The sequence below is a fragment of the Chelonoidis abingdonii genome, chromosome 1 (assembly GCF_003597395.2).
Source record: "Chelonoidis abingdonii isolate Lonesome George chromosome 1, CheloAbing_2.0, whole genome shotgun sequence".
In the NCBI taxonomy this organism is placed as follows: Eukaryota; Metazoa; Chordata; order Testudines; family Testudinidae; genus Chelonoidis; species Chelonoidis abingdonii.
The window spans coordinates 330880974-330893048 of record NC_133769.1 but is presented as its reverse complement, the minus strand read 5'-3'; the positions used below and the strand labels follow the sequence as shown (position 1 = coordinate 330893048).

Below are 12075 nucleotides of genomic sequence, written 5' to 3'. Positions count from 1 at the left end.
CCATAGTCTTCTATAAAGACTAGGCTGAAAAAGCTTGACAAGTACTGATGTGGGCAGGTGAGAAGGAACCATGCAAACAACCGTGAGTCATGACAGTTTTGTCTAATCCTGACTTCAATAACTGTGTACCAAAAGAGGTCTCATTGCTACCACCCATCTTGGTGAAGGGTTGGATTTTCAGATAGCCACACACTCATAAGGTACATGTCAAAGAGCCTATTCTCAACAGTCTTCTGCAAGACCACTTGAAACTTCAGCCCATCATCTTCTTAAATAAAACCACATACAATCCATTAAAACAAACTATTTATTTTAAGATTCTACACATAATAAATTTGTTTTTATAGAGGACCAGTCTTAACAATGATGGACACAGTACTGCCGTGGCTATTTGTTTCTGCTTCTCAATGAACAGCTGTGAAACAAAAAACAATCAGTTCAGTTCCATGTTATTCTGAGTCCATGAAGAATGTTTCAAAGTCCTGATCCAAGTCTGAAACAAGGGCGTCCACAAAGTCTTCAACAGAAGGAGACTTCTGAAGCATACCTATGGAAAGGAGCACAGGAAACTCGCAGTGAGAATCGCACCAACATAAAAGCATGACAATGTTTACCTGAACAAATTTGTGTGTGTCATACTGAACTTACTCCAGTACAGCTGTCATAATTTTTCACCAAGAAGCATGTAAACATTCTACATGGGGATTATTTAATCAATCTTCTTCCTATCTAGCCCTTATCACGATAGTATCTGAGAGTCTCACAATCCTCTCAACACCACTGTGAGCCAGGAAGTATTACCCCCGTTTTACAGATAGGGAAATGAGGCACAGAATAGAGTAAATGACTTTGGAAACACAGGAAATCTGTGGCTGAGCAGGGAACTGATCACAGATCTATTGAGTCTCAGATCAGCACCCCATCCACTAGACCATCCTTCCTACTCTGATTTAGAAATGCCAGATGATCAAACTGTCACTATGCACTATATATAAAAATCAAACCATAAATGGATTTACATTTTATCCTTTGGAAAACTCCATTTCTCTTCCACATTCTCTAACACCCCTCATGGTATTAATGCCCCCGCTCCTCCCCAGTCATCAAGATATATGCATAACCTAAGCATGTCACATATCCTTCTAGCTATAAATCCTGTCATACCTTCTCCTCTCCCTATCTCATTTCTCCTGTCTTCACTTGTCCTATTATGTCCAAATTTAAGGCTCAATCCTGCAAAACATGTATCAAGCTTTCTTGAAGTTGGGGAGCATTTCTTACTGGCTTGTTAAATGCGTCACACACTTATAGTGCTGACTAAATAATAAAATCATGTGGGTCTAAGCTTGTTTAACTTAAATAATACAAGAATTATGGTCCTATTTTATACAAATTAGAAATGTCTAGTCTTTGTAAAGACTCTATAGTATTGTTCCTGAAAACAAAATTTTACTTGCAAATGTTGCAGACTCTTTGCTTGGGGAGGAAAAATAAATCATGTCATCTCAATTAACTGACTTGCTCTGATCTGATTAACCAAGAAGATTCTATCTATTCAAATCAGAAATATTCCCTGTGTGCAGTGGAATCTAGATCTTAAACAGTCAACTCAAAATGGATTTGCAACAGTGCACTTTTTAAAGGAAAAACATGTTTTCTATAAAGCATCAGAATATACTGTCTAAATTATTTTCAGCTGTTCCACTGTAATAAAAATGCATTAGTTTGCACTGTGTATCTACTGTGAATTATTAATTATTAATGTTTTAAACCCTTTAAAAGGAAATTACATTACTTGTATCGGAAAACGTCAAAAACAGCTATTCAGAGCCAGTCAGTGTAAAATATAAACTTTGTGGTTCTTTGAAGTGATTCACATTTTTACTGACAAAATTGCCAATGTAAATATAACCTTGCTCAACCCTTTACTATAGGCACACACAGTGCACATCTTCTTACATTCTTTCACATCCTTAGACCATTTGGTTTCAGTGGGAATAACAACTGCAGCATTTATGAAAAACAAAATCTTACAGTGCATCTTTTAATAAAATCTGACTGGAACCAACTGGCCCCATTAGACATTTCTTGTATGTTAAGTAATTGCTAAATATAATAGTTCAAAAAGCAAGAAGAAAGAAAGTCTCCAGGCAATTCTGGATAGTGACTAAAAGACTTTCCTAGTTAGGATCTCACAGCATCCTTATTTTAATTAGGTTTAAGTGTATATTGCAAGTGTCAACATGAACTGCCATGACACAGTTGATTAATATCAAGAATTAAAAGAAAAATAAAAGGTTCATACTGCAGATAGAATTAAAATGCAGTCAAGTAACACTTCTATTCAGATATCTTCAATATCAAAAGGAGCAGAAAAATAGTTATTTTTAACAACCGGACACACTCATTACTGTTCCCTTTAGCACAATAGGGTGTAGCTTGCACCTTTAGTTCATAAAGACAAGTGAGCGACTTTTGCAGTACAGTATATGGGTGTGGCTTAGAGAAAGACATATTTGTTTGTACAAATCAGTTATGGTGGATGGGAAAACAAACTCCATCTTGAACGAAGACCTGCAAACAGCAAGATGTCAGACTCTATCCCAAAGATACTTGCCCTGTGCACAGAAGGGATTCACTCTGTGTGTGGGTCTCCACCCCCAAGTGAGTTGGGCTGGCTGGAGGACAAGTATATTGACACACTATCAGCCATGGAGAACCTCCCCCCAAACAATACAGCCACAGCTGGTACTATTTTTCAGCAGCTCTCTTTGTAGTGGGAATACCCCTGTAAGGAGGCCTCAAGGGGCAGCTGCCAACTGGCAAGCCCGCAAGCACGGCTGGCTCCACTGCAGCTTAGCTGTGTGAGTGGAACAGGGGAAATCAAGCCACCAAAATCCCTATGGCCTGTCCCTCTAATAGAACCATTTCCCCAGTAACCAGCACCCCCTTCCTGCCAGATTTTCCATTGGAAAGGGTGATCAGGAGCATGTTAACAGGCCATATTGACTTTTCTGATATCACGTAAAAATAACTATGGACAAAGAAACATGTAAGAAAATACTTTAAAAATTCATTACAAACACAATCAGCCTGTCCAGAGGACATACATCCAGGGTGTCAAAAGTATTAGCTGACAAATTTGTAGACCACTGACAATTCTCCCCGAAAAACTGACAACCAGGTATGCAAAGAAAAAAGAAAAACAAATATAGTACTAGTTGCTTTTCAAAAAATGAACGAAGAGTGATCCTAGGAATTACCTTCAAGTAAATCTAATTTCTTACCTTAGTACAACAGCAACACAGTAAAAATTCTACCCTATGAAAATTATAAAATGTGTGACTAAAGGGAACACTGTAATATAGTTGGCTGTTTATACAGCTAAACAGTCTAAAAAAATCTTATTTTAAAAATCATTGTGAATTATTTCAAATTGACTTACATAAGGATATTAATGTAGATTCAAAATTGGTTAAAAGGACTATAAAAAGGGAAAGAAAAGTACCAGATTTTGTTCCAAATAAATTATTTTAAATACCCATCTTCAAGATTCTGGAATCAGACACCCAATCGTAATTTTAATTGGTCTCTACACAGTAGTTGCATCATTTGAGAATGCAAATAGATGTCTCTCATTTATCACTGCGATGATGTACTGCATGGTGGTTATTCTTTCAACAGCACTCAGCCCTGTGAAAAGCACAACATCTGCTTTTAAGGTACTAGAGGAGGTGGGATCAGGAATATCTGCAGAATAAATTCTACCAATGCAAAAAGAGCACGCTCTGATTAAATAAAGTACTAGAGATTCTATTGTAAAGATCCAAAACGCTAATTTAGAATAATCCTACTGCAGTGTCTGAATCTATTACTACATAGAGGAGGTCAGACTACAAGATCATAATGGTCCCTTTTGGCTTTAAAACTCCATGAATATCTGTATTACAATATGTACACACACAACACTCCAGTCTAAATTATTTAATGAGATATCCATAAAGACTGACAGTTGCAGTTTTTTAAACAGAGTATATTTCATAACTTCAGCTTGACTCCCATTTCAGATCGGTCTCTCCCAAGCCTAGGGCAGCTGTGTTGCTCTCCTTCTCTGCTTTGAAGTTCTCTTCCTCATTACAGCCCTGTGGTTAACCACACCCTTTCTGTAATTGGGAAAATTATAAAAAACCTGTGGTCTCTGTCCCTCTGAAACACAGTAATTGTTTTGGCCTTGTTAATTTGGACCAATGTCTACTGCTGTTCATAACTGATATTATAACAGCACTAGCATTTATGTAAGCTCCTTATACATTAAAGGAGATGGGCAATTATTATCTAAAATCTTTGCAATACCTCCAAGAGGTGAGTACAATTTTACACATGGAGAAACAGATAATAAGGGCCTGATTTGCAAAATTGCACAGGAGCAACTACATGCCTAATTTGCATATGTGATTACTTTGCATATGTATATAGGGTATTCGTGCACAGAAGTAGATAATTAGGTATCTGCCTACAATACAGACATTGTATGAATGGTTTAGGAACACAACTTCACATCCATTTTGCAAGTGGACTTTTTAAAATCAGTCTCAGGGGGCAGATTTTCAAAGACAAGGAACAGGCTCTGAACTCGTCTTTGTGCTCTTTCTCAAGATTGAAAGATGGTAAATTAGACAAAGAGTCAGGTCTGGCTTCCACCTATGTGATCAACCCACTACACTGTGTGGCCCCTGAGCATCATCCTACCCATTTATTCTGAAGTGCTGCACACTGGGATTTTGTCATACAAAGCAAAGCAGGGATCAATAATGTCTACATTGACACTTGGCAGAGGTGGACGAATGGATTTTATGTCATAACTATATTTTTTTCTTTAAATACCAAATGATGGCCTCTTGAACAAAACATAGCTGAAGTTATTTTCTATTTGTAGTTCCTACACTACATATTTGTATCTATTTGTGGGAGTCAAATTCAAGCAAGCAGATGTATAAATCTCAGGTCCTTAATTAAAGGCACAGTCCAAAATGAGTCTCTCCACTGATTTCAGTGGAAGTTGGATTGAATCCTACATCTTCCTTATCAGTGAATCTGAAGGATCATGCAAGAGAAAGACTGAAGCGAGTGCTATATCTAAACATTTAAAAAATAAAAATGAGAAGACGATACAATCTGAGAAGCAACATTACAACACTGCAATGAAGAAAGTGAACAAGTGAAAGAATGTGTCATATTAAGAAGATTTTACCAAAGAGTCAATGGAAATGATTAAATATGGCCAGCTTAGCACTGACACATGCATTAACGTGCTTTAGAAGGGAAGAGCTTTGTGTGTGTTTAACCAGTAGTCAGACTTGCACAAGCATAACTCTACCTAAAAGTTAGATCTTGAAATCAGAGCCTAGAAAATTTAGACTTCTGAAATGTGGCACCTATTATCAGAGAATACCGAAACTTCCCCCATAAGAAAGTGGCATCAGTAAGAGGTTACTATTGCTTGGTAGTAAAGGATGTATTTGGAGGAGGTGTGTGGAAATAGCATTTCTGCAGTTGGAGGAACAGAGTTTTGGCATGTCTTTTGAAAGGAACAGTGTTTTGGAATGTCTTAACGAAGAGGAGGATGGTGAGAGAGAGATAAAAAGCTGACTGAAAAGGGTAACTGGATGATATTAAGGAATGACAACACATTAGAGTACCTGACATTACTTTTCTGTTTAAAATCTTATTTCTGTACTAAATACAGAATGTTAGGGACAGGGGAGTAAAAAACTTTCACGTATGTACAGTCCACATTATTCATAACTGTTGCAAGACAAGCAAAGGAACTACCTAACAGCACATGAGTGTGGCATAAAATGAAAAGTCAAGGTGACAAACCAAAACTGGACCACTTCATTTCAATAAAGGTTTTCATTTTCAGTGACAGTTATTCCGTCCCTTTACTGGGACATGTTTTGTCTTTTTTTTGGATGAACTATTTTAGCACTAAAAGAAGAACCCTACATTAAGTGAAAAGAAGAGATGATTTTCTCTGCTAATTTTTATGACTTCATCCATCTTTAAAAACTCTCTTTTTAAAAGCATCTTAAAGAATTAGAAAAAATTATAGAAGTACACACGGTGCCAGTAAATTTATCACTGCATAATGCTGATTGTTTATTCAGCATTCTTACTGCAAGTATCAATTATGCTCATACTGACAAATCGGAAAGAGGTACTTTTATCTGATTACTGTTATGCCTGTACAAACAACAGACTAAATGCAGCTCTACTATTATAGTGCTTAATGTGACATCATAAGATTCAGTTTAGTTTTTAAGGTTCCATTTATTTAAATACAATTTGAAAAGGCAAACAGACTACATTTTACAAGCGACCATGCTCACTTTTCTCCCCCATTATCTGCTTTCCTTACAACAGACTATATGACTTTTTTCCATACTGCCCCCTATGCACGGCAGAACTATGGATGTCAGGGTGCCTTAACTGTACATTTCTATAGGTAAATGTATTTGGATTTATTTTAAATGTAATCTTAATGCAGGATTTCCAGAAGTTATAATGCTTCTTTTTGGAATAAATATACCATTCAGGAATGAATTTTACCCTAAAATTACTGATACATACTTTCAACCTCAACTCAACAGTAATATATTTTTGTCTGGAAATGTAAGCAAATAAAATTATGTACTTCCACAACAGAAGGAAAACTCATGTGCAGTTATGCATGGTTTCATGTGCTTCATCAATAGAAACATCTTGTAGGTTTCATTATTCAAATAATATTTGAATCAGAGACTTGATTTAAGAATGCAGTTTATGTTCTTGTCTGCACCAAAAGGAATAAATACGAGAAGAGGATTCTAGGAGGGATACTGATCAAAACCAAATTTTGTTACAATCTTCAACCTCCCTTTATATTGAGAGTGCATTATCAAAGTGCTGACACTACCTGAACTGCTTTGGTGCTATCAAAGTGACACTGAACAAAATATTTCCTATTTCTACATCAGCAATATTTGGAATGATGGCCTTTCAGTTAATATATAGGTAAAAAAATCAGTAAAACAAACTTTAAAAAAAAATTAATGAAGGTGTCTCTCTCCTTTTTTGGAACATCTGACTGGTACCTTTAAATTCTATGGACCACTTTGAAAGAGATTCCTTTCCAACACCTTATTCCCCTGCTATTTCGATCTCAAAATATTTCATTCTTGGTATTATCATGAGTTCTAGTGATCCATGAAGCATTATTTTGAGATCTAGTCTATTAAATTAGGTAAATCTACTCTACATATCCCCTTTAATAAATACTATGAAAACTTTGGTTAAGTATAAAGGATTGGATAGGGAAATATTCTTAAACTATTTGTTGCTACCTAATCACAACCACTAATATTTGCCAAAAGGTAAGTAACAGCAATGGGGAAGGAGGGCAGAACAGGGGGAGGAAGGTCACAGAAACAAAACAATCCTTCTTTTTCTTTTACCTTGAACCATGAGCATGGGCTCTTTTCCACCACCATGTGCCAGCATCTCTCTGCGATACCGCTCACCCATTGCCCTGAAGGAAAGGACAGATAATATTACAGCCATCTGCATACACAACCCATTCAGCTTTCAGTCACACTTGTCTCTGGTTTCTTTACAGAATAGACAAAGCTATAGATCTAATAAAACCTGACACCTTTAGACAATGGCTGCCTTCATCATATACTGATTAGAGAAATGCACATTATTTAAAATTATGCAAGAATGAACTAAGCTAGATAGATTTAATATTTACATAAACTATGTTGTTTTTATGCAATATTGTACTTTGCAAAGAACTTGTGAGTCTTCACTGTTGAGACCTACAATTGGCAGGCCACCAGGAAAGCCTAGTCCCAGCAAACAAATCTCCCAAATGGTGGCAGGAAGCCCAGTCTATCAAGAAATATGCGCTCTCCTGGAGAAGAGCTGCAGTTGGCACCTAGCTGTAGGGAAGGATTCTCCCTAGGGAGTTGCAAGTTCATGGACTCTAGGAAAGGGACCTGCTTATAAAGGGCTTGGCCCTGGACAAAGGCGAGCAGTGGACTCAGATGGAACAAATAAGCTAAGATTGAGCTGAGAGTCAGAATGGGGATAAAGGTTTTGCTTATATTTTGTGTTGGCCTTTTCGGTTATTAAATTAGACCCTCCAAGGACCAGAAATGGTCATTAGCTCTGAAATAAGAAGAGCTCTGTGTGGCTCAAAACTTGTCTCTCTCACCAACAGAAGTCCAATAAAAGATATTACCTCGCCCGCTTTGTGTCTGCAATATCCTGGGACCGATACAGCTACAACTACACTGCTATATCTTCTAGTCACATTTAAATAACAGTTTTCTAAATCCATCAGGAAATGTTTTTGCTTATTGCTGCCCAATGTCACACATCCTGAACAAATACAGAACTTCCTTGTTTTAGGAAATCACTATTTGAATGTTAAATATAGTTTTGGCCCAAAACTAAAATAGATGTCAAAATGGATGACAAAAGTCCTAAAAGGCACGTTCTCAGTTGTAGTGAGATTTTGATAACTCACAAGATGTTCAAATGTTGTGCTACCTCAGTACAAATAAGCAATCCCCCGCAGTGTAGTCTGTCTAGATAAGCTGGAAGTTTCATCAAACAAACAAGCAAGCAAACAAGCAGTCAGATTCTCTGCTATCAGCCAAATATAACATATTCAGGTAAAAAGCTTTACAAATTAAGGCAAACAGTTTCAAATAAGGGTATCTAAATTTGAACATGTGAATTTATTTGCCTATAGGCTGTTATTAAACATATTTATTTATGGTGGTACCTACAGTGTGGTAGGTGGTTTCCAAACATTCAGGAAGAAACAGTATTTGCTCCACAGAGCTCACACCGTAAGGAGACAGACTAGTAGAAAGAGAAGAGAAGCAGAATAGGCAACTGACGTACAAGCCAGCTTGACTGATTGTACGAAGCAGGACAAAATTGGTCTTCAAGAGTGACTTTGATGTGGACACGGTAGGGAGTCTTGCAGATGAGCTCATGGAGGCTGCATCATGCACAGGATACTGCACAGAAGGCGGCACGGAGGAGACTGGACAATAAACTAATAAACAAGCAGATAAAGCTGTGTATACTAGCCAAGCAGAGGGATTCAATGCAAAGCTTGAAAAGGGAAGATAACTATGTAGAGCTATGTAGAGCTTTGAAGGTGATGACAAGAAGCTTGTTTAATACTGATAGCTTCTTCTATGTCAAATGGAAGTTACAGGTATTCAACACTTTTGAAAATCAAGCTCTTTAATTAGATGACTACATATGGATTTTGGTGCCTCCCACTTGGCATCTACATTTTAAAATGCTGATGCTGTATTCTTTGCATCAGTGAACATGTCCTACAATTCACCTTATCTGTGGTTATGTTGTATTTTGCTACGTTTTTAAAATCAACAGATTTAGAAAAAACAATTACAATGACATAAAAAAATCAAAATGTTGCTATAAATATGACAAGCAAATTTTCTGCTCCCCAGAGTTAGCATGCCATTCACTTCTACTTCATGCACTCTCTCTTTTTACCTGTCAAATGGGTTCTGCACAAAACACTGTTTCCATACCATGGAGGCAATGGCCCTGGACATGAGGTAGGAGTAGTACTTGGCACCGTATCCCACTACATGGCTGAATCTCAGCTGCCATGCCTATAGGGAAAAGAAAACAGAATGGAAATCACATCACTTATATAGCCTGTCATAAACAGATGGTTACGGGTTAATGTCTCTTCTACCTGTAAAGGGTTAAGAAGCTCAGTAACCTGGCTGACACCTGACCAGAAGACCGATAGGGGGACAAGATACTTTCAAATCTTGGTGGAGGGAAGTCTTTGTTTGTGCTTTTTGTGTTGTTTGTTGTTCACTCTTGGGGCTAAGAGGGACCAGACGTACACCCAGGCTTTCCCAATCTTTCTGAATCAGTCTTTCATGTTTCGAAATTATAAGTAGTAGCCAGGCAAGGCGGATTAGTCTTATGTTTGTTTTCTCAACATGTGAATGTGTCTTTTTGCTGGAAGGATTTTTACCTCTGTTTGCTGTAACTTTGAATCTAAGGCTAAGGGGGGAGTCCCTCTGGTCTATATGAATCTGAATACCCTGTAAAGCATTTTCCATCCTGATTTTACAGAGATAATTTTTACCTTTTCTTTCTTTAATTAAAAGCATTCTTTTTAATAACCTGATTGATTTTTCCTTGTTTTAAAATCCAAGGAGTTGAGTCTGAACTCACCAGGGATTGGGAGGGGCGGGGGGGAAAGGAGGAGGATGGTTAATTCCTCCTTGTTTTAAGATCCAAGGAGTTTGGATCGGTGTGAAGCCTCTAAAAGCAACCCAGGGAGGGGAAAGTCTGGTGGGAAAAGGAGGGGGATGGTTAATTTCTCCTTGTTTTAAGACCCAAAGGGGTTTGGGTCTGGGTTCCCCAGGGAAGGTTTTGGGGGAACAGAAAGCATGCCAGACACTAAATTCTGGCTGGTGGCAGCGTACCAGATTTGAGGTAGTAACTAAGCTTAAAAAAGTGTTCATGCAGGTCCCCACTTTTTGTACCCTAAAGTTCAAAGTGGGGGAAAAAACCTTGACATAGCCTTCTGATTATTTTTAGAACTTTTTATCAAAGATTGCAAGAGTTACATACTGAATTGGTTCATGTATTACATTGACAGAAATCTAACAGTATTAAGGAGAAACAATGAAAGAAAAACTAATGTGTAGAACCTCATTCTAATAAATATTTTCTGAGCTAAAGACCACACTTTTCCTATGCTAATCATTATAAATTAATATTATGAGCAAACAGAATCAAAGGCACAGAAAACTGTAACTAGCAAAAAAACCTCAGACATTTAATAATATTCACATTATTTCTATTTGGTGTTAAAAGAAAACCACAATTCACTTGTTACAATTAACACCACATTCTCCACGTGGATAATTACAGAGTCACACCTGAAAAAGTTAAATCCATGATCTTTTGCCAAAAACAAAATTATAGTAAAGTACATCTTCCCATATGCCAAAGTACAAGCTCAGAAGTAAATGAACTACATTCACATGATATACCATTGTTCACAGATTTGCTTGTATATTTATAGCAGATTTTAATTATACTGTTATTTGTCTATAAATTGTTATTTAGTTTTATGACTCATTCCAGTGTTGCTGGACTTTTCTCTTTTACTTAGAGTACTTCCCTATTTGGCTCCATTTCTTTAGCTTGGAAAATTGAAATGATCAGCTCTACTCTCATAGAAACAAAGTTTATGTTCTCAGATTTCCCCCACCTGTAATGTGAAAAGGGGAGAAGAATTAAATTGAAGAGACGTACTGTTTCCCTGCAGTCTTATATGCTTCTTCAGTGTAAGATGGCTCTATCTAGCAATGGATCAATAAGAAACCGCTTCTCCCTTTTTCCCCTCCAGGAAACAAAGTGGGAGTCAATTCAAAGATGTCATTTGTCCCGTTTAAACAGGATCAGAGCTCTATGATAAACACAGAAGTGCACGGGATCTCTATGGGTCATCTAGACCAGTGCCCTGCACTCAAGGCAGGACTACATAACAACTAGGCCATTCCTGACAGGAATTTGTCTAACCTGTTCTTAAAAACCTCCAGTGACAGAGATTCCACAACCTTCCCAGGCAATTTATTCTAGTGCTTAACTATCCTGATAGCTAGCAAGTTTTTCCTAATGTCTAACCTAAAAACTGCCCTTGCTGTAATTTAAACCCACTGTTTCTTATCCTATCCTCAGAGGTTAAGAACAACAATTTTTTACCCTCTTCCTTGTAATGATGATAGGTTTATTTTTCGGGGTGGGGAGGGTGAGGTGGGGTGGTGCAACAGTGTTACACTCATATTTAGCTTGAGATCCACTATAATCCCCTGATCCCTTCCTGCAATACTCCTTCGTAAGCAGCCATTTCCCATTTTGTAGGTATGCAATTGATTGTTCCTCCCTAAGCGGAGTATTTTATATTTGTCTTAGTACTTTGTATTTCATCTTATTTACTTGAGACCATTACTC

At 37.4% G+C, this 12075-nt stretch overlaps 1 protein-coding gene across 1 annotated transcript in view; it reads right to left on the bottom strand.

Moving 5' to 3' along the window:
* Positions 1 to 293: 293 nt before the first annotated feature.
* The window catches only part of MIPEP (mitochondrial intermediate peptidase), a 121061-nt gene continuing 109279 nt past the window's right edge, over positions 294 to 12075 (bottom strand). Inside the window, exons 17-19 of the mRNA XM_075066017.1 lie at positions 9583 to 9704; positions 7494 to 7567; positions 294 to 547 (exon numbers count right to left, since the gene is read on the bottom strand). Of these exons, the coding sequence (XP_074922118.1) occupies positions 450 to 547; positions 7494 to 7567; positions 9583 to 9704 (294 nt within the window). The 3' untranslated portion in view covers positions 294 to 449. The remainder of the gene's footprint in view (positions 548 to 7493; positions 7568 to 9582; positions 9705 to 12075) is intronic.